Source organism: Trypanosoma cruzi (assembly GCF_000209065.1).
Source record: "Trypanosoma cruzi strain CL Brener chromosome Unknown tcruzi_1047053506589, whole genome shotgun sequence".
Taxonomy (NCBI): Eukaryota; Euglenozoa; class Kinetoplastea; order Trypanosomatida; family Trypanosomatidae; genus Trypanosoma; species Trypanosoma cruzi.
The window spans coordinates 1-21673 of NW_920388.1; the positions used below are offsets into that span (position 1 = coordinate 1).

General features: G+C 54.8%; 3 protein-coding genes and 4 pseudogenes across 3 annotated transcripts, besides 6 other annotated features; all 7 read right to left on the reverse strand.

Annotated features, from left to right (window-relative positions):
• Window positions 1–5680: a sequence feature (areas not merged during assembly with more than two copies in the genome that could not be assigned to a particular haplotype).
• On the reverse strand, window positions 4060–5049 carry Tc00.1047053506589.40 (annotated as a pseudogene).
• Tc00.1047053506589.50 (mucin TcMUCII, putative) lies at window positions 5495–6106 on the reverse strand (the record flags this gene model as incomplete). The annotated part of the gene is made up of 1 exon (XM_805333.1): window positions 5495–6106. One exon carries the CDS (start codon window positions 6104–6106, stop codon window positions 5495–5497), a length of 612 nt encoding a protein of 203 aa, XP_810426.1.
• Window positions 5681–5683: a sequence feature (areas merged during assembly that could not be assigned to a particular haplotype. This can correspond to areas where the two haplotypes were merged or to regions with more than two copies in the genome that were merged during assembly.).
• Window positions 5684–6025: a sequence feature (haploid, non-Esmeraldo-like haplotype).
• Window positions 6026–20935: a sequence feature (areas not merged during assembly with more than two copies in the genome that could not be assigned to a particular haplotype).
• On the reverse strand, window positions 8138–9895 carry Tc00.1047053506589.80 (annotated as a pseudogene).
• Tc00.1047053506589.89 lies at window positions 11269–12708 on the reverse strand (annotated as a pseudogene).
• Tc00.1047053506589.100 (uncharacterized protein) lies at window positions 13393–14295 on the reverse strand (the record flags this gene model as incomplete). Its single annotated transcript, XM_805334.1, has 1 exon — window positions 13393–14295. The coding sequence occupies one exon, from the start codon at window positions 14293–14295 to the stop codon at window positions 13393–13395; it is 903 nt and encodes a 300-aa protein (XP_810427.1).
• Window positions 16273–18963, reverse strand: Tc00.1047053506589.130 (annotated as a pseudogene).
• Window positions 19801–19824: a microsatellite.
• Window positions 20227–21673, reverse strand: Tc00.1047053506589.140 (mucin-associated surface protein (MASP), putative; the record flags this gene model as incomplete). Its single annotated transcript, XM_805335.1, has 1 exon — window positions 20227–21673. A coding segment is annotated over one exon (1447 nt), but the record flags the coding sequence as incomplete, so codon positions are not given.
• Window positions 20936–21673: a sequence feature (areas merged during assembly that could not be assigned to a particular haplotype. This can correspond to areas where the two haplotypes were merged or to regions with more than two copies in the genome that were merged during assembly.).

Sequence of the window (21673 nt, forward strand, 5' to 3'; positions counted from 1 at the left end):
TCTCGGAAGCGGATTGATGTCGCCGCTTTCCCATGCATGGACGAAGGCATAGGTTGCGAGTAGATAAGGGAACGCAAATCCTCGTGATCATGGAGGCGTATATAGCGTTCGTATTGTGTGAGTGCAAGACGCCAGAGTACCTTCCGGAGCGGAAGAATATTGGCCTCCAAATAGACAGATGTGTCTTCTGTAGAGGCGCTCAGGCCAAGAATGTTTTGCTACCGTCGCGGTACCGTACTTCCATATTATGGAGGTAAGTGGGGGCGAGTCACGGGACAATTGCCTCGCCACAATGAAATAGCACACTATGAACGTATCCAATCAAAAAGGATCGCATGGTGTGATGGGACGCGTCCGCCTCTACGACCAGACGCAGCTGATAGCGGCGTGGCATTGTCCTCTTTGCAGCGGTGGAAGCATGCGTAACAGAATTAAGAAGTCCATAGAACGTGTTGCCCAGCAAGCGCACTGGGCGTGGCTGAATACGCAGGTTCCCGCTAACAAGATGGAGATCGACCATGTCCTCGTCAGACCGTGTGTGTGTGAAGAGATGTGGAATAGAGCAGCTTCGCTCTTAGCGACGTTGATTGTTGGGCTGTGCTCGGCAGCCCATGTGGCCACAAAAGAGACAAGAGCGGTCGCATTGCCGCAGCACAGGCATGGATGTCCGCACCTGAAGCAACAAGTGTGTGTTCGTCAGCGTACATGAAAGCGGAGGCAGAATAGATGCTGCCCAGGCGGCGCAGCAGATCATCCACACAGTAGAGGAAGAGTTGGGGTCGCGGGACGCCGCCTTGCGGTGCTCCAGCTGAGGCGAGTTGTTTCCGGGAGTGCTGTTCGCGAGTGCATACCCTAACATAGCGGCCCCGCAGGTGGTTGTGCAGCCAGCGTTTGGTTCGAGGCCAAGGCGCGGAAGTCTGTCAAGCATGCAGAATAACTTCCCATGGTCAGTGGTGTCGAACGCAGTCGGAAAATCAATCGAGACCACAAGCGATGGCGACGAGGGCGTCGTGTGGGGGCGTCGTCTCCAGGGCGCTCATGCTCCACAATGCCAAACTCATTCAGTCCACGAGTAATTTGTCGATAACAAGTGCCACCACGTCCGACGTAGAACGCGGAGGTGCAAATCCAAAATTGACGTGGGTGGTGCGGCAATAACGCTGACAGACGGCGGTGAACCATTCCTTCGGTTAACTTTGGTAAAACAGAGAGCAGCGTGATGGGTCTGTAACTCTCTGGGCGGCATGGGTCCTTCCCAGGCTTGGGATAGAAATAGCGTCTCCCATTTTCCAGGAGCCAGGGAGGCTGCCGTTTGCGAAGGAGTTGTGGATCATCGTTCTAAGTGTGCCACGCGCAACGGGCCCGAGACGGTGCAGGAATTCATTCAACATGTCGTCGGGGCCAGGGGCTGAGCCAAGCAAAGAGTCACGGATGGTCACGTCAATTTCATACGGTGGGAAAGGCCGATCCATTTCCCAGCCACCAGGAACCAAAGGAGTGCAGCAAGCAGCAGCAGTATAAGGCGGTATGGCACGTGAAACCGCACAAAATGACAGACAAGCAGATTTGCCTGTTGCCGAGGCAGGGCGCATACGCGGCCAAGTTCAGTGCGGAGCACAACCGATTCCAGAGGATGAGGGTGCGGCGCCGCCACGCCGTGAAGATATCGCCACCTCGGGCTGAGTGAGGCTCCAAGTCCTTTCGCGCGGGCCTCCAGAAGCACAGCGGAGCAACGGCGTAAGGCTTGATTTCGTTCCTCCTTTTTTCGGGTACATTCGGCTCAAAGTAGGCTGTCTCCGGGTGAGGCAATGTGTGTGCTTCGTGTGCTGCCTCGGCGGCGGACTCGGCCTGTTCCATTTCGTGTGTCCATATCTTTTTGGAGCTGTCACGGCTGCCGCGCGGGATATGGCGCTCAGCTGCTCGTAAGATGCCTCCGCGAGGATCCAACCATGTGGACGCGGTGGCAAGGAGGGTTTCACACAACGATGTAAAAGCAGGCCAACCCGCTTTGCGCAGGGCAAAGGTGGCTTTCTTCCGTCAAGGCAGCGTGTTTGCTAGTCGTGGAGTGACATCGTCCATCTCTACCAAGTAAGATATTAAGCAGTGGTCCGAGTCCATGTAAGGAGCGAATGTCCAGTGGGAGACGCGTAGGGCGCAATACGCAGCCACGTCAGGGGACGAGGCATTACGATGTGTGATCCGTGTTGCCTGTGTCGGGTAATTTGCCAGCCCAAAATCCATATCGATTAGAACAGCGGCGAAATCATCGCCTCCAGTCCTTGATGGTGTATATGACTGTCCCAGAGTTCACGATGTAAATTCAGGTCACCCGCGATAATCTCTTCGGGCCCAAGCGACAAACGATATTGATAAATGCGGATTATTGACCAATTGCTGTGGGAGGGTTGTAGAGATTCGCCACGCAAATGCTGCGACAGCCCGGCGGAAATACACGGACAGCAATGGTCTCCAGGAGGTCAGTGCCAGGGAGCGACAGGCGCTCGCACGGTGGAGAGTGGCGCACAAGAACGGCAACGCCACCACCGCGCCCAGTGCGGCCTGGAGGCAGTCATTATGGCCACATAATTTCGTCGCCACGCCACCACGGTTACTTATTTCCTGCAGAAGAACGGTGTCAGGTGGACGCTGCTCCAATCGCGCCGCAAATGCAATCTTTTTCACGGACGAGAGGCCTGCAATGTTGAGCCGCCAAATATTGATGTGGCCATCCTCCTCGGGCCAGGGTTCTTGTGAACGTCACCGCCACGGGCGATATCAACGGAGTGACCGCTGCGAAACGGTCGTGCAGTTCTGTCCGACAGTCTGCAGGCAGACCGCCTCACCTCCCCGCACCGGACATGGCGTGGAACCTTCTCGAGAGGTGAAGTCACCTTGGTCTCCGTCGTGCTCGCAGCAACGCCCTGCTGCGGAGTTCCTATACGCAACCAAAGCCCAACACCGCGACAAGGTGCAGCATCATCGCTGGGGACCGTGGATACTTACGAAGAATAGCGGTGTCGGCATTCCCACGTCAGCCGGGATTGGCATACTGCTCTCATCCCTGCATTCCTCGGAGATAATAGAGAAGGTCAGTACCAACGGCGGCACACGCCCATGCAGCCGCACGACGGAATCCCGTGCACTGCTCCCGGCCATGGAAAGGCTGAGTGTCCATCGTATCCAGCACAGGCAAAAACCCTGCTTGTGGTTACAGACAGTCAGTCCCTTCTAGCCGCCGTCACCAAGGGCCCGCACAGTCATACCGACTGGACGGAGGATCGGATCTGGCAGCGTCTCTTGTCGCTGACGTGTGCCGGCCGGTCCGTGCAGCTGCAGTTTTGCTACGAACATCGCGGAGTACACGTTAACGAGCCTGCAGATCAGCATGCGACGCAGGCCACGGCAACCGGGCAACACACGGAGCATGGAATAGCACCCATACGGCACACGGACCTGCTGACATGCATTAACACCCAGCTCACCAACAAGTGGCGTAGTACCATGCATCAGGACACCCACCACTACCTGCTTGGCGGCGCCAGGCCATCAGATCCAGGCGGCAAGCACCTGATCACTCAGGAAGCCCTCGACCAACAGGAACGGATACACACTGCATGGGAAGGGTGCGGGGAATCCGAGCTATGGGGTCGCCTGTACTGGACTGTGAGAGACTGCACGAACCAACGCCGTTTCCGCAACATCTCACCGGAACACTCCGCTTTCATGCGCTCCAACGACGATCCCACCGCACCGGGACGGACGCTGTTCCCCGGACGACAAGGGAGGCCGACGCACCGCCTGTGGAGAGACGGCCCTCCACACAGCGTCGGAAGAAGAAATGTTCGCACTGCGATGCCACACTGGTGGAACACACAAACCACATCGGCCACTGTCGGTGCTTTCATCCGGAACGCCCTCCACCGCTTCCCGACATCCACCGCGATTGCTGTGACACAGTCCTCCCCACACACAAAAAAGCACCGCACAGCACAGAAATCGCTGCGCACAAAACCCGGACGCTACTCGGCACCGCAGCAGCAGTGCCAGGAGGCAATCACTGCTACCGCAGGATCAGCCAGCCTCCACAAGCACGCCAATTAGCCCGCAGAAAACGCTGCACCATCTGCTTCCAGAATGTACAGACGCTCTGGCTGTGCGCCAACGGCTGGGCATCAAGAAGGACCTTCGCACCGAAAGCTTCTCCCAATGGCAGCTGCCTCATGGCAGGAAACTCATGTCGCTGCTCGACCATCCCCTCGTCACCCTGATGACATCGTGCGGCTAGACATGTCGGTAAGAGAAAAATAATAATAATAATGAGCATTCCCGCCACTGTAGAGACGTGGTGCATCTTGCGATCCCGCTGGCGGCTCTCCTGTTCCACCGCTGTTTTTGCGCAAGAGGTCACCACAGTCATTTTTGTGGTTTGGTCGGCCTCGTGTTGCGCTCCGGGTTCTCCTCCTTCATCGCCCTGCGGTGCTTCCTTCGCCGTCCCTGGCACCTGTGACTGTCCCGTGACGGTTTGTTCCGAAGCCCGACTGCCCTGGGAGGTCCTCCCGCCACCAGCATGCACTCCACCCGCTGCCTGCTGAGATGCGTCGGAGCGTGGGGATATTGTGCCTGCGGCGTGCCCTCCGCCCAAAGACTCCGGTCCACTTGCACGCATCCGAGCAGCAGACGCGCTGCCAGTGCCGGACGGATTGCAAGTGCCACTTCGCAGTGGGTCGCTGCTGGATTGGTCCTGTCTCGTCGGAGCAGTGAGTGGTCCTCCCGAGGTGGGATTGGGGTCCTCACCCTCAATGCTTCCTCCACCCTCCTCGTCTTCCTGATTGCTATTGCCCTCAGAGTTCACATTCCCCCTTCGTCCAGAGCCACCGGCCACGGGTCCACCTTCCGCAGCCATCACACCCCGTGCGTGCCCAGCAGCCACTGCGCCATCACCCGCGGGCAGCACACGCACCCCGTCGCAGCAGCCGTCACTCACACGCACGAGCAGCTGCACATCACTGCAGGAGCCAACAGGGCGCAGAGCACACGGCCAGTCATCATCACAAACAGTGGAGTCGCCTAACGCTGCGGAACCAACCTGCGATAGCACGAGACAAACAAAGGGAGACACCGCCGCTACACCACGCACAGCAACAAATGGCAGCACCCCAGCAGCAGCAGCGCACACACCACGAGACAGATGGAATCAGTACGACTGCAGAGCTCGCACACCGCACCGCAAACCACAAGTTTAAAAAGCAATAATTAAAAAAAGAAATTAAAAAAGAAAACAAACCCAGGGCTCCAGTGCGCATGCTTATGAGTGTGTCCGCGATGCGTTCAACGTGACGGATGCGGGGCACAACGCGGAGCACACAGCACGGCAGCGGAAGCAAGTGAAGCAAAACAAGATCATTATTTTCTCTTATTTTATACAGTGAACCACAACACACGCGCACAAATCCCCGCGGTTGAGTGCTGGCACGCACAGCCCGCACACACCTCTTCAGCCCACAGCGGTGTACGCCAGCGCGGATGCGGCGAGCACCAGCGGGGCACACACCCACGCAGAGCTGCTGAGGCTGCCGTCGATTCTGCGAAGACGCGACGGTGCGCGGGTGGTCGACACAGCTGGCGCCTCTGTAGTCGTAGTACTGGGTGCCTGTGTTGTAGTGGTGGTCGTCGTGGTTGTTGCAGTCATTGTGGTCGTCTCAAAAGAAGCTTCGGCTTTATTAACGTCTTTGTCCGTAGATGTACCGGCACCAATTTCTGATTCTTTATTGCCGTTCGTAACCTCTGTCAGTGATGTATTTGACACGTTATTTACTTTTGGTCCCGGATCGGCTAAACGTGGCGCTTCTGCCTCAATTGTTTCCGCAGCTGGCTCAGTGGCTGAATTTTTAGCAGCCTGACCGTTCCCTGGGATTCCTCCTGTTTCAGGGCCCGAACCTGACAACCCTGACTGACCGGCCGTCGGGGTTGGTGGCTGTGGTGGAGGGGGCGGTGGAACGGGGGCGGCTTGAGGCCCAGGCTGAGCGTCTGCCCCGCACACGGACGGGCAGCAGCAGTACAGGGCGAGCACCAACAGGGCGCACAGCAGACGGCACGTCATCATCATCGTGAGTGTGGTCGTTCAGTGGTGTGGAGCTGATCTGCACAGTGAGGGACATGGAGAGCAACAGGGGAGACGAGAGGTGCGGCAGACACACACAGAGGGCACACCACATGAGGAGAGGGCAGCAGCCAGGCATGCACCGTGCGCCGCACACCACGCACAGCACACACTCTCCAATCCACGGCAGCAGGCACACACACACAGCCCTGCACTCAGTAATACTTGTGTTGTACAATTGTTGTAGTCAGTGCATGCGGTCACACAGAAAAGGAACGAGAAAGAGGAGACCACTACGGCTACACACCAGAGGGTCGAAAAAGGCAAGAGGGCCGCGCCGCGTCGGCAGTCGGTGCGTCACTTGTCTGCGGACCAGGCGTCGTGCGCGATTGGTGTCGCTCATCGTGAAACATACGTCCTCGTAGCCCCAGAGGGTGGAACAGCCAGCGCCAACCCAAACACAGCTGTAAACAAGCCATTGCCACAATCGTGAAGAGCCGGCTGGCACCACACACGGCAAGAAGGACACACCAAGACACGCCATGCACCAAAGGGGCGCATCAAGCCCGCAAACAGTGCGCACCGCTCCAACACCGCAGGGCCCTCACGCACGCACCATCCTCCTCCTTCCTTATCTTCGGCTCATTGCTGCCACATCCGACACCCGCACCTCACAATACCAGAGGGAAACACAAAACAGCTGAAGCAGCAACAACAACAAAACTGCCACCTTGTTGCGCTGACGCCACTGCACGAAAATATGCGCCGGCGACGGGAGTCCATAGCGCAAGAGACGGAAAAGAGCCCAGCGAGACACCCAGGAGCCACACGTTGGCAGTCTTGTCGGGGCTGCCTCAACGCAACCACAACAAATAGTGCCGCAACCACGGAGCCATGCACCCTGACCCACAGCGTGTTCTCACAATCAGAACAGCAGGGACAGAGGAAATTAAGACACACTACCCACAGTGCAGCAGAGCACCCGAAACACACACAGCAAATCAAAAACGGATGCAAAAAGCCGGGAAGACAAAAAAATAAAAAGGGCGCATACAGATTGAAAGCCGAAGCACAGAAATTATTTGAGGTCCACATTCTCGCAATGACGCACAAAAAAAAAAAGCAAATCCGCAAAACCAAGCAAAAGCGTAAAAGATAAAGCCGCATGCACCAATTACGGAGGCAGAGGCAGTCGTCCCTGTCCTTCAGAGAAACAGCTGCTTGCACGCCCTCGCTTCCATTGGAGCACATTTCCTTTACTTTTTGCTCATGATTAGAGTACAGTGATTTCCCCTCGTCCCAATCGCATCAAAAAACGCGTGTATACATGTGGTGCTTGGAACTGTCTTTTCTCTCCATGTTACTTCGTTCACACACAGTTTTCACGGAAGTTAAACCCTCTAAAAAAAAACACCTTTTCCCAGAACAACAAACAATGCAATAAAAGACCGGTCATTTTGCCCATCGCCCGCAAGCAAAGAAGGACATGGGGAATGCAGTGAGTGTATTATATTGTTATTGCCACGGTTTGCACGTCTTGAGTGCGGGGCCAATGTGCCAAGTAAATACTGTCGCCCTGCCGCAGTTTCATTGCGCCCAGCCGCTGCGGCTGCTAAAAGAGGCACCACCACTACCGCCGCAGCAACCACAACAAGAAGCACAAAGGGAACGAGGCCAGCGGTAGCAGCAGCTACACAACAATCACTGTCGGCCTGCTGTACCAACGCATCGGGTATCGCCTGAAAATCGTCGCTGTTGACGGAAGGAATCGGAGTGGCAGGCGCGGAGGACTGGGAACCATCGCTGGGCAATCCGCCCGCGGGTCGCCCTCCGCTCGTGCAACGTCTTCGCCGGGCGATGGCGCAAAAAAAGCGTCGCGGCCGGAGGCTCTGTTGGCTCCCTCGCTTCCACTGCCAGGTCTCCTCCCTCGCCGCTGAGTGTTGTCCTCACTTTCGGCCCGCACCCCCGGATCACCCCTCGGACCGGCATGAAGGCCACCACCAGCGACACCCGCAGCCGAAGCACCGGGAGGCTCCTTCTCAATGGAGGCACCAGACGCCACAGGAGACAACTGTGGACGAGTTTCTCCGGAGAAGGCGACCCTGAAGCAACCGCAGACTCTTCTGCTTCCTCCTCTTCCTCGTCACCCTGTCCACCCACCAACGCACTCGGAATGACAAGACTGCTGCCGTTCGCGGCAATGGTGCACACCTCGCCGTAAGTCGGGGACTTGATCTTCCCACCTTTCTGAAAATATTTCAACGCCACTGGGATGTCAGTGTCCTCAGTGCAAGGCTGAAAAACACTGCTGCCGAGGTGCCTCACCCTCACTGTGCCCTCCTCACACGACACCTGCGCGCACACTCCCTTGACGCTTTTATGGCCATCACCGTCCTTTGTCTCCAGTAATTCCGCATCCAGGCACCACGAGCCACCGCCAGTCAGCGACCCACGGAGATAATCCACATTTTCGTCCGAGCACGCATTGTAAGTTGTCCCAGACGATATTTCGTGAAAGTACGAAGATACGACAGGGCAAACATCCTTATCCACCAGACTCCCCTTGTCCTCAACGATGGTTGCGGTGCACTTCCCGACGTGACGGCGGTCAGAGGTGCAGCGAAGTGTCTCTGTGTCGGTAGCATCGCAGAACATGTGAGGATACTTGGCGGCAAGATTATCGGTTGTATTGCACTTGTTGACCAGGAAGTCGCAGCCACTGCGGTGGCCCCAGCTCATCGGCTCCGCCATCCTCCAATTCACGCGGCATTACCCCATATCCGCGAACACCGCCATCGTCAGAGCCGTGTAGTAGCCGGCACCAACTGTGGGCGCCATCAGCTCGTCCCGCGCGTGGCGTTCCTTCCAGTGAGGGATCTTTCTTGACGATGCACCATCTTCGTCCTCCAGCTCCATGCCCTCGAGAGAGCCACAACCAAAGTGCGCTTCCGCCTTCTGAACGTGCTTCCCTGCCACCATCCTGCGGTGCGTCCCACGCATACTTCTCTCTCGCTTCTTCACCAGGCTCTTTTCTCTCATGCTCTCCTGGCTGAACCCAAGTGCATGCGCAATTTCGTGTGCGGCAACGCGAACGCTCCACGCCGTGTCAGTCATGTACTTCGGATCAAAGTTCATGGCGCCAATGTAGGCGCAAAAATCACTCCATGTGATACACGTGGCCGCCCACACAGCCCTGCTTTTAGTGCCTGATGGCATAGCAGCGGCGTAGATGATAAAATCTGCATTCGGCACACCGTCACTCTTGTGTCTGGTAGGAACCGTAAAGTGGCTGCACGGTCCATTCATGGCCCTCGGTACAGTTATCGTCCCACCAGTGGGTTTCACAAGTAGCCGCTCAGCGTGCAGTTTGACGGCACCGTGGGGAATCTTTCCAGTGTACAATTGTTTATTTTCTTCCGTCAAGACATGCTCTGCTTTGCATAATACCTTTTGCCCCAAGGCTTTGCGGCACTCATCCTCTCCCTCTTCGCAGTACTTCTTCCTCTTGTTCGTGCCTCTCTCCAGATCCTCCGTGAACACCGCCATGCGGATCGGCCTCCAGTCACTGTCGTCATCCTGTGTGGCGACGATGTACGCCTGCATCGCGCCCTGTCCCTTGCGCGGCACCTCACGCACCACCGCAGTCGGCAGCGGGCCGTTCCTCCTCCTCTTCACGTCAAACCCACAGCGGTACTGTGTGGCGGGATCAGCAGCGGCAATACATCCACTGGCGCAGTACATCAGCAGCAAAACCACGAGTGGGAAAAGTGGTGTGGCGTGGCGTTGCTAACGCATGACCTGAGGAAAATGCATTTCTTTGTTTTCGTGTGAGTAGCAGCAGCAGTAGCAGTGCAGCCTGGCTGCGGGAGGAGAGAGGAAAAGAAAAAAAAGGGAGAAAAAGACAACAGTTTATTGCCAGTGATGCGTCAGGATGCGGAACAAACAGCGGAGTAACAGGAGACCACAGAGGCAGCCACACACACCGCGTGCGCACCGACTCCATCAAATGGAAAAACCGTCAATCCGTCGTCGAGAAAATGTCCATCACCGTCGCACAAAGTCCTCACCAGCCGCAACGCTCCCTGCACGCGGAGTGTTTGGTCTGCTCTCCTTGTGGTGTCGCAATATTTGTGTGACCGGCCACGCAACAGCCACCATTTGCACAGCGCCCGTCCCACGTGCAGGAGCATCGCACAGCGCTCCCCCAGCAGATCATACCCTGTTGTATAACCGCACGGCAACTCCAATTGTGATGCGCAGCCCTGAGGCGGAGATGCAAAGACGCATGCGGACGGACCTCCTTTCACTGCTCTCCTTTCGGGGAACTCGACAACAAGCATGCCGGCGGTGCGATCATTATGACAGTTCCATCCGCACTGCCACTGGCCAAGGAAGTTGCTGTGAACTCACTGCGTAGAGGTCACCGTGTCCGCAGCTGCTCTCCCGCCGCCCCACGACCACGCCGGCACCTCCAAAAGAGCAGATCGGAGCGTCGACAAGGGCAGCCACGGGCGCCAACGCACCGAATCCAATGGTGCCAGCTGCGACATTCCAAAGCGCGCCGAGAGCTCCTCTAGCAGTGCAGGGGCTGCCCACTTGTGTGCAACATGGCGTGTGTGTGCATTTGCATGTGCTTGTGTGTTTGGCAGCGCCTATACTTGCAGAGCAGCTGCGCGGCACAAGAGAGTGTAAATAAAGCAACGACAGAGAAGGATAGCAGAGAAGCAAATTACTCACATCATCACACACACACACACACACGCAGCCACGGAATGGGTGCACTCAACCACAAAATCAAAAAGGAAAACAAAACAAACAGCCGAAGCGTGGGACGACCAGCGCACACACACTCTCATTACTCCCGTAAAGCAAAACACGCACACAGAGGGAGAGAGAGAGAGGTCGCCCACTCAATGCAATAAAAACAAAACAGAAACAGTTACGGTGCTCCGCCCATGCAGCCAGGCAGGACGGCAGCGGTGCGTGTCGTGCAAAAGAGAGCACCAACGGGCCTGCATGGGTGTGCATGCATATATACAATGGGCACATTATTGTGTGTGCCTCGTGGGGTGAGGTGAGGGCGAGAGTCCATGCAAGGGGACACACACACAAAGAGAGAGAAGGACGAGTGTGTGTGCGGGCGGTGCACGGCTCTCTCTCCCTCACTCTCACGCGGCCACCACCGCAGCAGCAGCCGCACACGCAACAACAAGAAGAAGCAAAAGAGGGGAGGTGGTGTGAGAGACCGCGGTGCTGCCGTCACTGTCGGCTGTGATCTCTGTATTGATTGTTTTATTGGTGGCGTTCTCTGGTACTGTTGTGTATATCTCATTATTATCTGCCTGAGTGCCCCTGTTTCCTGAAGCGGTTTCGAATTCTGCGGCCTTACCGTTGTGTGCCACGTCATCATTGACGTCGTCGTTATTAGACTGTTCAAGGTCACTCGCATCACCAGAGGCTTGGGTGCTTCTTGTGCCAGCGGTAGGCCTTTCAGCAGTAGAAGCTGCAGGGCTGCTGTCGCTGTCGTTATCATTTGTCGTGGCAATTATACCTGCGTTGGGTATTTCTTCTGCTTGCAATTCACTGGTGCTGGCTGGCAGAGCAGCGGGGCCAGTATCTCCCTCGAAATTATGTTGTGTCACTGAGGCGGCAGGAGGTTGAAGATTGTTAACACCACCCTTCCCCACCGTGCTTCCGGCAATACCGCTGCCAGATTTGGAGGCGGATAATGGAGTTGTAGCTTCTGGAATTTCTTTGGATGCACTCCGCCGTGTATCCGAGGAAATTGTTTCTCCCTCTTCGTGCTCTGAAGCATCTTTCGTTTGGAGCATCTCCTTTTGTGTGAGTGACTTCCGTCTCGCGGCCTTAAGTTTTCTTCCACTGGAATTGGTGTCCGTTTCTCAGTTAATCCTAAAGGCTTTGATAGCCCTTCTTCTGTGCCTTCTTTTGGTGGTGGTGGTGGTGGTTGATTTCCCCTGCCATTTTCACCTTCTGTTTGGCCGTCTTTTGACACGCCGCCCACAAGCCTTGAATTGGCGTTGAAAAGTCCATGCTCAGCGTGTTTTGGATTTTGACTGTCGCCCGCAACAGTCAATGGCAAGTCTGCCAACTCTTGAATTCCAGTTGGATTGGCGGGGTTGACGACTGAGGTCGCCTTGTCTTTTTCGAAATTTGGTTCACTCTTGTCTGCTTTCAAATTATTTTCCCATCCCGGCACTTTTGCAAATTCTTCCCGTCCTCCTGCTGGATTCTTCTTTTCTGCTTGCAACGTGTGGCCTGAAAAAGACAATCCCTTCAATTTGTCGTCTTTCTCTTCGCGATGATCCTCATCATTACCAGAACCACCATCAGCAGCAGCAGCCACGGCAGAGTGTTGACGCCTCAAACGGCTACGGCCATCCACAACGGCACGCACACCGTCCATCCCTTGACGGAGGCATTCCCCAACGGTGGACGCATTCGCCTTCCCTCCTGTCCTCCTGCCGACCTCCTCCGCGCATCCCTTCCGCAGCTGAGCACGCCACCGCAAGAGATAATACTCACACGTACCGCTATCGTCACCACAGCACGCAGAGGGCACACACCAGCAGCACACGGCCAGTCATCATCGCCACCACTCCCATCTCTTGCGTGTGGCCTTCAGCGCAGAATAAGTCCCATTCAGCGGAGAGCGGAAGCAAAAGGAGAGAGACAAGTCACACAGCCACGCCACAGCAACAAGTGGCAGCACCCAAGCAACGCACAATAAAATGAGGCAGCTGGAATCAGTACAATTGCAGAGCTCGCACACCGCACCGCAAACCAGAAGTTGAGCAGGGAAAAACAGAGTTGAGCGTCCGGCAGGACTCAAAAAAAAATAAAGAAAATTCATTCGGCCGGTGTTTTAATTTATGCACCAAGCGGCAAAATAAGAGCATGTGTTTCTGTGTATACATATTGCCCGCACTGAATAAAATTAAAAAAGATTGTGCACTTCCGTGAGCCCACAAAACACTCTTCACACTTCACTGCGGCATCCGGCCTGCTTCCCCACTCCTCCTTTCGTGCAGTCCGTGGGACGCACAGCAATGAGGCCGGCACCGCGTGTGGGCAACAAAAAGCAAACAAGAGGGGAAAACACGTCCCTCATGACAGTGTGCAGCAACCGACCATTAAATAAAGGAACAAAAAAGATCTTCATCATTCCAGGAAAACAACAAAACCAACAAAATAAAATGTAAACAATAAAAGAAAACACGCATGCAACGCGGCACATGTTCTCCGTGAGGAGTCGCAATTCCACACTCTTCGGCTCAAAAGACTGCCACAACTCCACACAACCCCAGAAGAAGCAGCAACACCCAACACACGCACACACGCACAGTGCCGTCAACAATTAACTCTCGCAGTGTCAATTTCGCGAAGTTGAGCAGGGCAAAGCAGTCGTGTGGACTCCCGCCGCTCCCGGAATACTGCGCGGTGAGTTTTTGTAATTGGGGTCTGTTATCGTGTCCAGAGGCATTGCGTTGAGTCAATCCGTACGCATCACCCTCAGCAACAAATCCACTGCCTGCAACGCCATTTTCTAAAACGAGATTCTTGTGTCCAGTGGCACTGCGCTCACTCGCCTCGTCCGTGTTATCCGCAGCAACGTGTTCCCTGCCGCCATAAGTGACAGACATGATCCCGGATGCATTCGACGCCACTAATATTCTCGGACCGTTGGCAAAGGAAGGCCTCTTCTTGGACGCATTCGGGACCATCATTTCATTCGGATTGGTGGCAAAATCAGGCCTCGTCTCGGACGTGTTGGTCGCCGTGTTGGATGCGGGACTCGGATCGACGGTGTTGGGTCCGTCAGCCGCCGCAGACCGTCGCCGATCCTCGTTTTGACGTGACGGCTCAGCAGCCACTTGCGGTGCAGTTGTCCCACCAGATTTTGTGTCATCCTTCCCTTCACGGGGTGGCGGCAACTGACAGATGCCCGTCCGGTCAGCATCGCTGCTCCGTGCAGGCGGATGGATGGTTCCATCGGGGGAAAATTGACGCCACCACAATTCATAAGGGCCGGCGTATTTATGTGTCGTCACATTCATCGTGAAGGCAACGGTGGCCCCTTCCTCTTTCCTTGCACAGCTGGCAGCACAGTTGCTACATGTGTGCGCCGCATGGGCCACATGACACACAGCACCCAGCTCACCATTCCTGCCATGCATGCGCACATCAAAGCCACTGAAAGTGTAATTCTCATGCTGAGCCTCAGCACTGGCAGCGGAACACTTCTTCCACGCCCACACGCACGCGATAGCTCAGGCTGCCGTCACTCGGAGCACACGACACATCCACCGGCACAACCACCGCATCCGCAGCACCAGATACATCTCCAGGAATCCCAGCCGCCGTCACGCACACGGACGAGCAGCAGCAGCACGAGAGCGCAAGGACCAACACGGCGCCGCACCGTCACCATCGTCATCATCACCCGTGGTGTAGTCGCTGGAGTCAGTCAGCTGATCGGTGGGACAGAAGAAAAAGAATGCAACAAGAGGGAGAGGGACGGAGCACAGTGGATGCAGCGAGAGAGCAGACAAAATGAGGAAAGGGCAGCAGGCCCAGCCGCACAGCTCACACACCACGAGACAGCATCCACGCAAGGAAGGCAAACAACGCCAGCAGCCACCCACCATGCAGGAGGAGAAGATATCCTCCACCATCTCCACTCAGCCCATTCTTGCAGCACCCACCACACCAGGCAGAAGCGGAAGCAAACCCTCATCCATCCACGAGGCGGAAACAAATTTCCTGCCATTCCGCCCTCAATGGAACACGGAGCCCAACTCAACGCAGTCACACGCGGTGCATCACACCCGCAGGAAAATAGACTCGGGGTGCGCTCCCTCTCCCTTCTCCTCATGGCCACGGAAGAAGACAACAACCGCCACACGTAACTGCAAGCATTCACTACAAAAGAAGCATTCAAATCCACTGCAATGTGCATCTTGTGTGTGGTTGTGTGTGTCTGCAGAAACACAAAGCAAAGAAGGAAAAAAGGGGAGCAGAGTATGCGGAGAGACACACAAAAATGTACAGCAGAGATGCATGGCGGAAACAACAGGAAAAATACCGCTCAAACCCACGACTGCACTGCAGCCCGAGCAGCGGCAATTCACACAAGATTTATTGAAAACAAAAAAGAACGTTCCCCTTCGTCTTATGTAAACCCCATCACACAAAATAATTATAAATAAAAGAAAAGAAATCGTCCATTACTGCTCCACACAAATTTAAAAAATCGCCTGACTACCGTGTGGCCACACCAAACTGTCTGCGTACATTTTGTCCGAAAATAAAATTAAAAGATATTTAAATGTCTTTCAACCGTCCGACCTCCATGTGTCCGCACATCGTTTATATTTCATGGGGTCATCTGCGTGTTGCTGCTCCCCTCAGCCCTCTCATCGGCGCGTGAGTGCGGCCCGCAGAGCACAGTCACTCGTGTGTGGGGACCGAGAGAAGCACGCAGACATGACGGCAGTCGCGTCACCCCATCGGGAGAGTGAGCGCAGCAAAAAAAAAAAAAAATCATCGGAGGGGAGAGAAATGCTCACGAGGCCGGCCCCGAAGGGACTGCCAGCGCGTGAAATGCACACGAAAAGCAAAAATAAAAAAAACACGGCGGCAGGGTGTGGCTGTGTGTGTGGCGCCGTGGGTGTCTGCCAGCCCTCACCGCAAAAGAAACAAAAACAAGAGGGAAGAAATGTGTGCTCCGCCCCACAGGCCCTCGTCGCACGCCCACACGTCACGGCTCCCTCAGCGCGCCGTTCGTCGCGGCCCCTCCTCATGCGTGCAGCAGGCGAGGCGCACAGGGCCGTCGTCATGAGCGTGTCGGTGGGTGTGCGAGTGGAGCAGTTGGGCGGGAAACACACGGCACTCCTCGCAGGAAGAGTGCAGCAACAAACAATTAAAGAGGGAAGAGTAGAAAAGAAAAACGTCCATAGTGATTGCCCCAAAAGCAAAAAAGCGAAGGAACGAGAGATTAGAAAAAAAAAAGTAAAATCAACCAAAAAGAAGCAAATAGTAAAAGAATTTTAAAATAGGCAAAAAAAGGATTTATGAGTGAAATTTGTTCCCATGGGGATAGTATTTCTCTGCTGGGGAGGTCGGAATTGTCCTACGCGGCATCCAATCACCCCTCACTGAGTCGCAAACCCCCACAGTCCCAACAGAAGAAGCAGCGGTGGCAGCTGCAGCACCCTCCTCTCAAGCACATTACACGCATCGCTGTTATTCCCCTGCGACAAATTTCCGATGCTGCTGCTGAGTGCCGCAGACTTTACGTCCCCGTTCTGTGGATGGATTCCCTCCTCTCCCTGCGCATCCGTTCCTCCCGTCGTCTCCCCATCCTCACCAGAGCTCGCGGTCACCTCAGGAGTTTGGAGTGATCCATCTCCCTGAATCTTATCTCCACCCATTGTTGCCACCGTTTGAGCAACATCAGACGAGGGAGTCGTAGCAGTAGGTAGCCCTGACGCGAATAAACCACCACTGCCCGCATTTTCACTTTTCCTCAACGGATCCTGTTTGTTCTGCTGTTGCTCGCCAAGAATAGACAAAGTTCCGGTTTCCAGCGTAACTGGTTCACTTGCCTCTGGTGGAGGAGTAACCTCCTTCACTGCTTTTTCTTCTCTTGCTTTTGGAATAGAAAGTTTTGTGTTAAGGGCAGTAATCTCATTGTCATCCAACGGGCGGTTGTATAGCAGGACGTTCGTCACAGTCACAGACACGCCTCCTTGGCCCTCTGTGTTCACTGCATTGACTCCATCCCCTCCAATGTAGAAGTGGGAGATCTTTTTATCTTCCTCACTTTCCCATTGGCATTGCACATTCTCCAACGCACGCCTACCATCGACGTACGCGGAGCCCTGAGTGCCGTTCTCCAGCAAAATGGCCACCTGGTGTTTTTAATTCGTCTGTGTCTCCCAAGTGCTGCTCTGCTTCGTCTTCTTTCCGTCACCACACAATAATATCCACTTCTTCTCTTTGCTGTTGTACGACAGTCCAAGGAGTACTGGATTCTTGTCATCGCCATTCATCTTCGCACCCATCAATGGAATGGGGGTATCTCCCTCCTTCAGCACACCGTCGATGGACACCGTCGCCACAAGAGTGAAGTTGTAGTTCGCAAAGTGGTACAGCTGATTCTCCCCCTGCCTGCCAACAGGCCACTCCGCCCACGCTCCCCGGAACTTCACGCCATCTGAAGACTCTGCAGTCTCTGCTACCCCTGCTGACGCTCCTTCTTTCGTTCCCTTCTTTACTGTGGCGTTCACCCCTAGGTACTCGTCCCTCCATGTGTCATCAGAGAAGTTGCCAGACAAAAAGCCAACCAGCCCAGCCGTGATCTTAACAGTAGTGCTGCAGGCAGTGTCAGGAGAGGGAGCCTGCACAGCACCCTCAGAAGGGCACAGCTCGGAGACACTTTTGTCCACTTTCTTCCAGGTCGCCAGCACATCCTTCACCCGCTGCAGCTGCTCAGTCAGACGCACAGAGACCATACCGGGCGATGGTTTTTCATCGCCCTTCTTCTTCTCGTACAGTACAACCAACTCCTCCTTTTTATTATCATCAGTTCCACTTCCAGCACTTTTGTACAACAGGGCGCTGGCGGCAACGTCATCGTCCTTCCCGGATACCGGCCCAATATCAACAATGTGCGTATTGTCCGTCAGCCAAAGATGGAGTTCGCCCTTTTCTCCATTTTCTTTGGCATACACCGGCAGAGCAACGAACATCACATTCTTATCATCACCAACACCAAGAGTCGCTGTGGTGAACCCGCTCCCGCGTCTCTTACCGTCCTTTTTGTTGCCCCACACGCGCGAGAGTGTCCCGAGTGCCTCCGTCCACGTATTCCCCTTGTCACCGATCTCGTACACCCTGCGGCGGCCATCACCACACGCAGTCATCATCATGAGTTTGTCCTCCTCCCACTCCACGACGGAGGGATCACTGCAGCCATCGGCAGACATCCCCTTCGACAGCGTCCAACTCTCAGAATCCGAGGAGTAAAGGAGCAGTGAAACGGTAGTTGTCTTTCCATCCTTTCCTGCGTCTGCACCGTCCTTCTTCGTGCCTTGCACTGGGAACACAAGCGTACCATCCTCCATCTTAAGACCCGATCCACCGCCTCCAATCAGCCCCTTCAAGGAGTTTTGTTGGTCGCCCATAGGTTTCTTCGGCACAGCGTTGGTATCTTTCCAATCAATTTGTTTGTTACTTTCTTCACCACTGAGTGTCCCTTTCACCAGCAATAGTCCCCAGTCATCGGCACCACCAGCGGCAGTTGTCCGGCTGTGTTTTCCAACAAGCATGTAAATATTATCTGCCGTCACAACCGTTGTTGGCCGGCTCACATCCACTCTCTTGCTTGTGGAAGTGCTTTTCTCCAGAACTTGTATCACTCTGGCATTCTTAAGAACTTCCTCCGGTGTGTTATCGTCTTTTATCGTGAGAAGTTGGGATGCAACGCCAGTAAAGGCATCTTCTGCATCCTTCTTGCACTGCGCCTCGGCAACGGCAAATACGTCACTCCCCACTTTCAGAAGACCGGGAATTCCAAACGACTCCAGATTTCCATCATCAATGTCCTCCAATTGATACTTTGGAACTACCGGCAGATCCTCCTCACCTTGTGCACCTCCACAGATGGCGCAGCAAATCATCACGACGAGGAGGAGCAGCACCGCGGAAGTAAACACACGCCGGGACATGTTGGGCCTCTGCGGCTCACTCTCTCTTCCTTCCCTCCTCCTTCCGCTGGATCCGGTCACGCGGCGACGGTTGTGTGTGCGGGGTGTCTTCACTGCAGCAACACGTGAGAGCATATAAATATGTGTGTGTGGGCGGTGTGTGTGCTGTTGGTCCTTTCAGAGCCTTACAATTTCACAGTAGCAATTAGCGCTTGTTTTCCTTCTTTGTGAGGGTGAGAAGGAAATAAAGGAAAGCATGTCCACAAAAGAAGTACAACAGTAACCACCGTCACCCATCCACAGTGAGTGGCACCATCATCCACGCCGCAGTCACTCCCAACAACAACTCACGCACACAGACACACGGAAAGAGAAGGAAGAACAGTGCACCGGGAAAACAAAGCGGCTGCCACCACCAGCAGTAGCAGGAGCCGCGGCGGACGTCTTATTCGTTACGCGTCAGCACACACCGAGCAACGCCCACACACAAAACAACCAGCGGAATGCAAAAGGCACAACCGCCCTTCGCAAAGCCCACGCGCTCTCACCAGTCATTTTACTGTTCTCCCTTCCAGCGCACATTACCCCACACAGGCAAAGAATCCCTGACCAAAGTATTCACAGCATGGGAGATACACATTGGCACGTGCAGCAGCTGGACGAGAAGCAATCCACACTTGTCCCAGACACCCTAAGCCTCACCACCCAATAGACTGCACGCCAGCAACGTGTCAAAAAATAAATCGCAGGCTCCCGTCCTCCCTCCTCGCAAGAGACGTCGCAGCCAGAATCCTGTGCGTCCATCCGTTCTCAGCAATCACGCCTCTCTACAGAGTATGCATAATGGCGTGTGTGTGCATTTGTTTTTGCCAGTGGATATACTTGCAGAGCAGCTGTGCGGCACAAGAGAGTCTGAAGAAAGCAACGGCAGAGAGAGGCAGATAGCACACACGCAAATTACTCATATCATCGCACACACACACACACACACACGCAGCCGCGGAATGGGTGCACTCAACCACGAAATCAAAAAGGAAAACAAAACAAAAAGCCGAAGCGTGGGACGACCAGCGCACACACACTCTCATTACTCCCGTAAAGCAACACACACACACAGAGGGAGAGAGAGAGAGGTCGCCCACTCAATGCAACGGAAACAAAACAGAAACAGTTACGGTGCTCCGCCCATGCAGCCAGGCAGGACGGCAGAGGTGCGTGTCGTGCAAAAGAGAGCACCAACGGGCCTGCATGGGTGTGCATGAATATATACAATGGGCACATTATTGTGTGTGCTTCGTGGGGTGAGGTGAGGGCAAGAGTCCATGCAAGGGGACACACACACACAGAGAGAAAGACGAGTGTGTGTGCGGGCGGTGCACGGCTCTCTCACACTCACTCTCACGCGGCCACCACAGCAGCAGCACACGCAATAACAAGAAGAAGCAAAAGAGGGGAGGTGGTGTGGGAGACCGCAGTGCTGCTGTCACTGTCGCCAGTCGGAGTCGTATCATTTGCAATATCTGTGATTTTTATTGGTGTTTCTTTTGTACTGTCATCTTTATTTCCATCATCTTGTGCTGCTTCTGGTCCTGCGTCAACACCTGCCGTATTTTTATTGGAAATCTCCTCCACAGTAGCCTCGTCAGGGCCATTACTGGCGGCAACACTTTTCTCTGACAAGCGCGATGTTGGAGTTGATTCGGCATGGCTGTCAGATGTTCCATCCTGTTGTTTGCTTGTGGTGAGAACACTGTCTTCTTTTCTTGACTCACTCCCTGACTCCCGGCCCCCTTGAGCTTTCTGTACCTGTTGCACTGAAACGACATCTGCAGAGCCGGGGTCTTCATTTTTTACTTGTGGCGTTGCTTCTGGTGCTGTTTCCTTCTCGCTGCCATCCTCTCGTTGATGTTGTTGTTTTTCGTCTGTCACCGCGGCACGAGATGCTAAATCATCGCCCGAATTCCCTGTATTGTCCTCGTCAGCGTCATTGGCGACAGCATTATCGTCATCCGCCGCAAAAGATGATAATTTTGTTTCTTCCTGACCCTCGGTTGTCACATTTTGTGTGGCATCTGTTGTTGTTATGTTGCCCTGTTTCAGAAGGACGTCGGCTGGCTGCGTGCTTTCTGTGTCCTCCTTTGCTGGTGACGATGCGGTGTGAAATGATTCCTTTGGTGATGGAGCTGCTGCTGATGTTTTTGCGGCCACACTTGTGTTTTTTTGTTGGTCGCCTCCTCCTTTTCCGCTGGCTTCAGACGATCGAGAAACTTCAGAAGACAAATCAGAGGATACTCCTCCCGGAACGTCAGCGGCACGAACATCACTTGAAGAAGGCAATAAAGCATCCACCTCCGGCTGATTCGCCGGTACTTTCATCGCCTTGGAGTCCTTTAGATCTGAACCAACTAACACTTTTCTCTCGGGCACACTCTTGTTTTCATCGTCCATTAATTCCCGCCGTACGTCTAACTCCTTATTTTTGGTGACGGACGATTCTTCAGGCTGCGGTTGTTCTAATCCCAATTCTGTTCCCCCTCCTGCACCTCCTTTTAAAGATTTCTCTTGATCCCTCAATGCCGAGCCCTGTAAAGTGCCTTGCGTTTCTTGGACCAGCGGTGGTAGCGTTGATCCAACGGAAATAGCTTCGGTGGGGCCATCTTCAGGATCCTTAGCAACCAGCGCATACCGCTGAGGCCTCCAACGACGACGCCCATCCACAACGGCACGCACACCGTCCATCCCCCGACGCACGCATTCCTCCACGGCGGACGCATTCGCCCTGCCTCCTGTCCTTCTGCCGACCTCCTCCGCGCATTCCCTCTGCAGCTGAGCACGCCACCGCAAG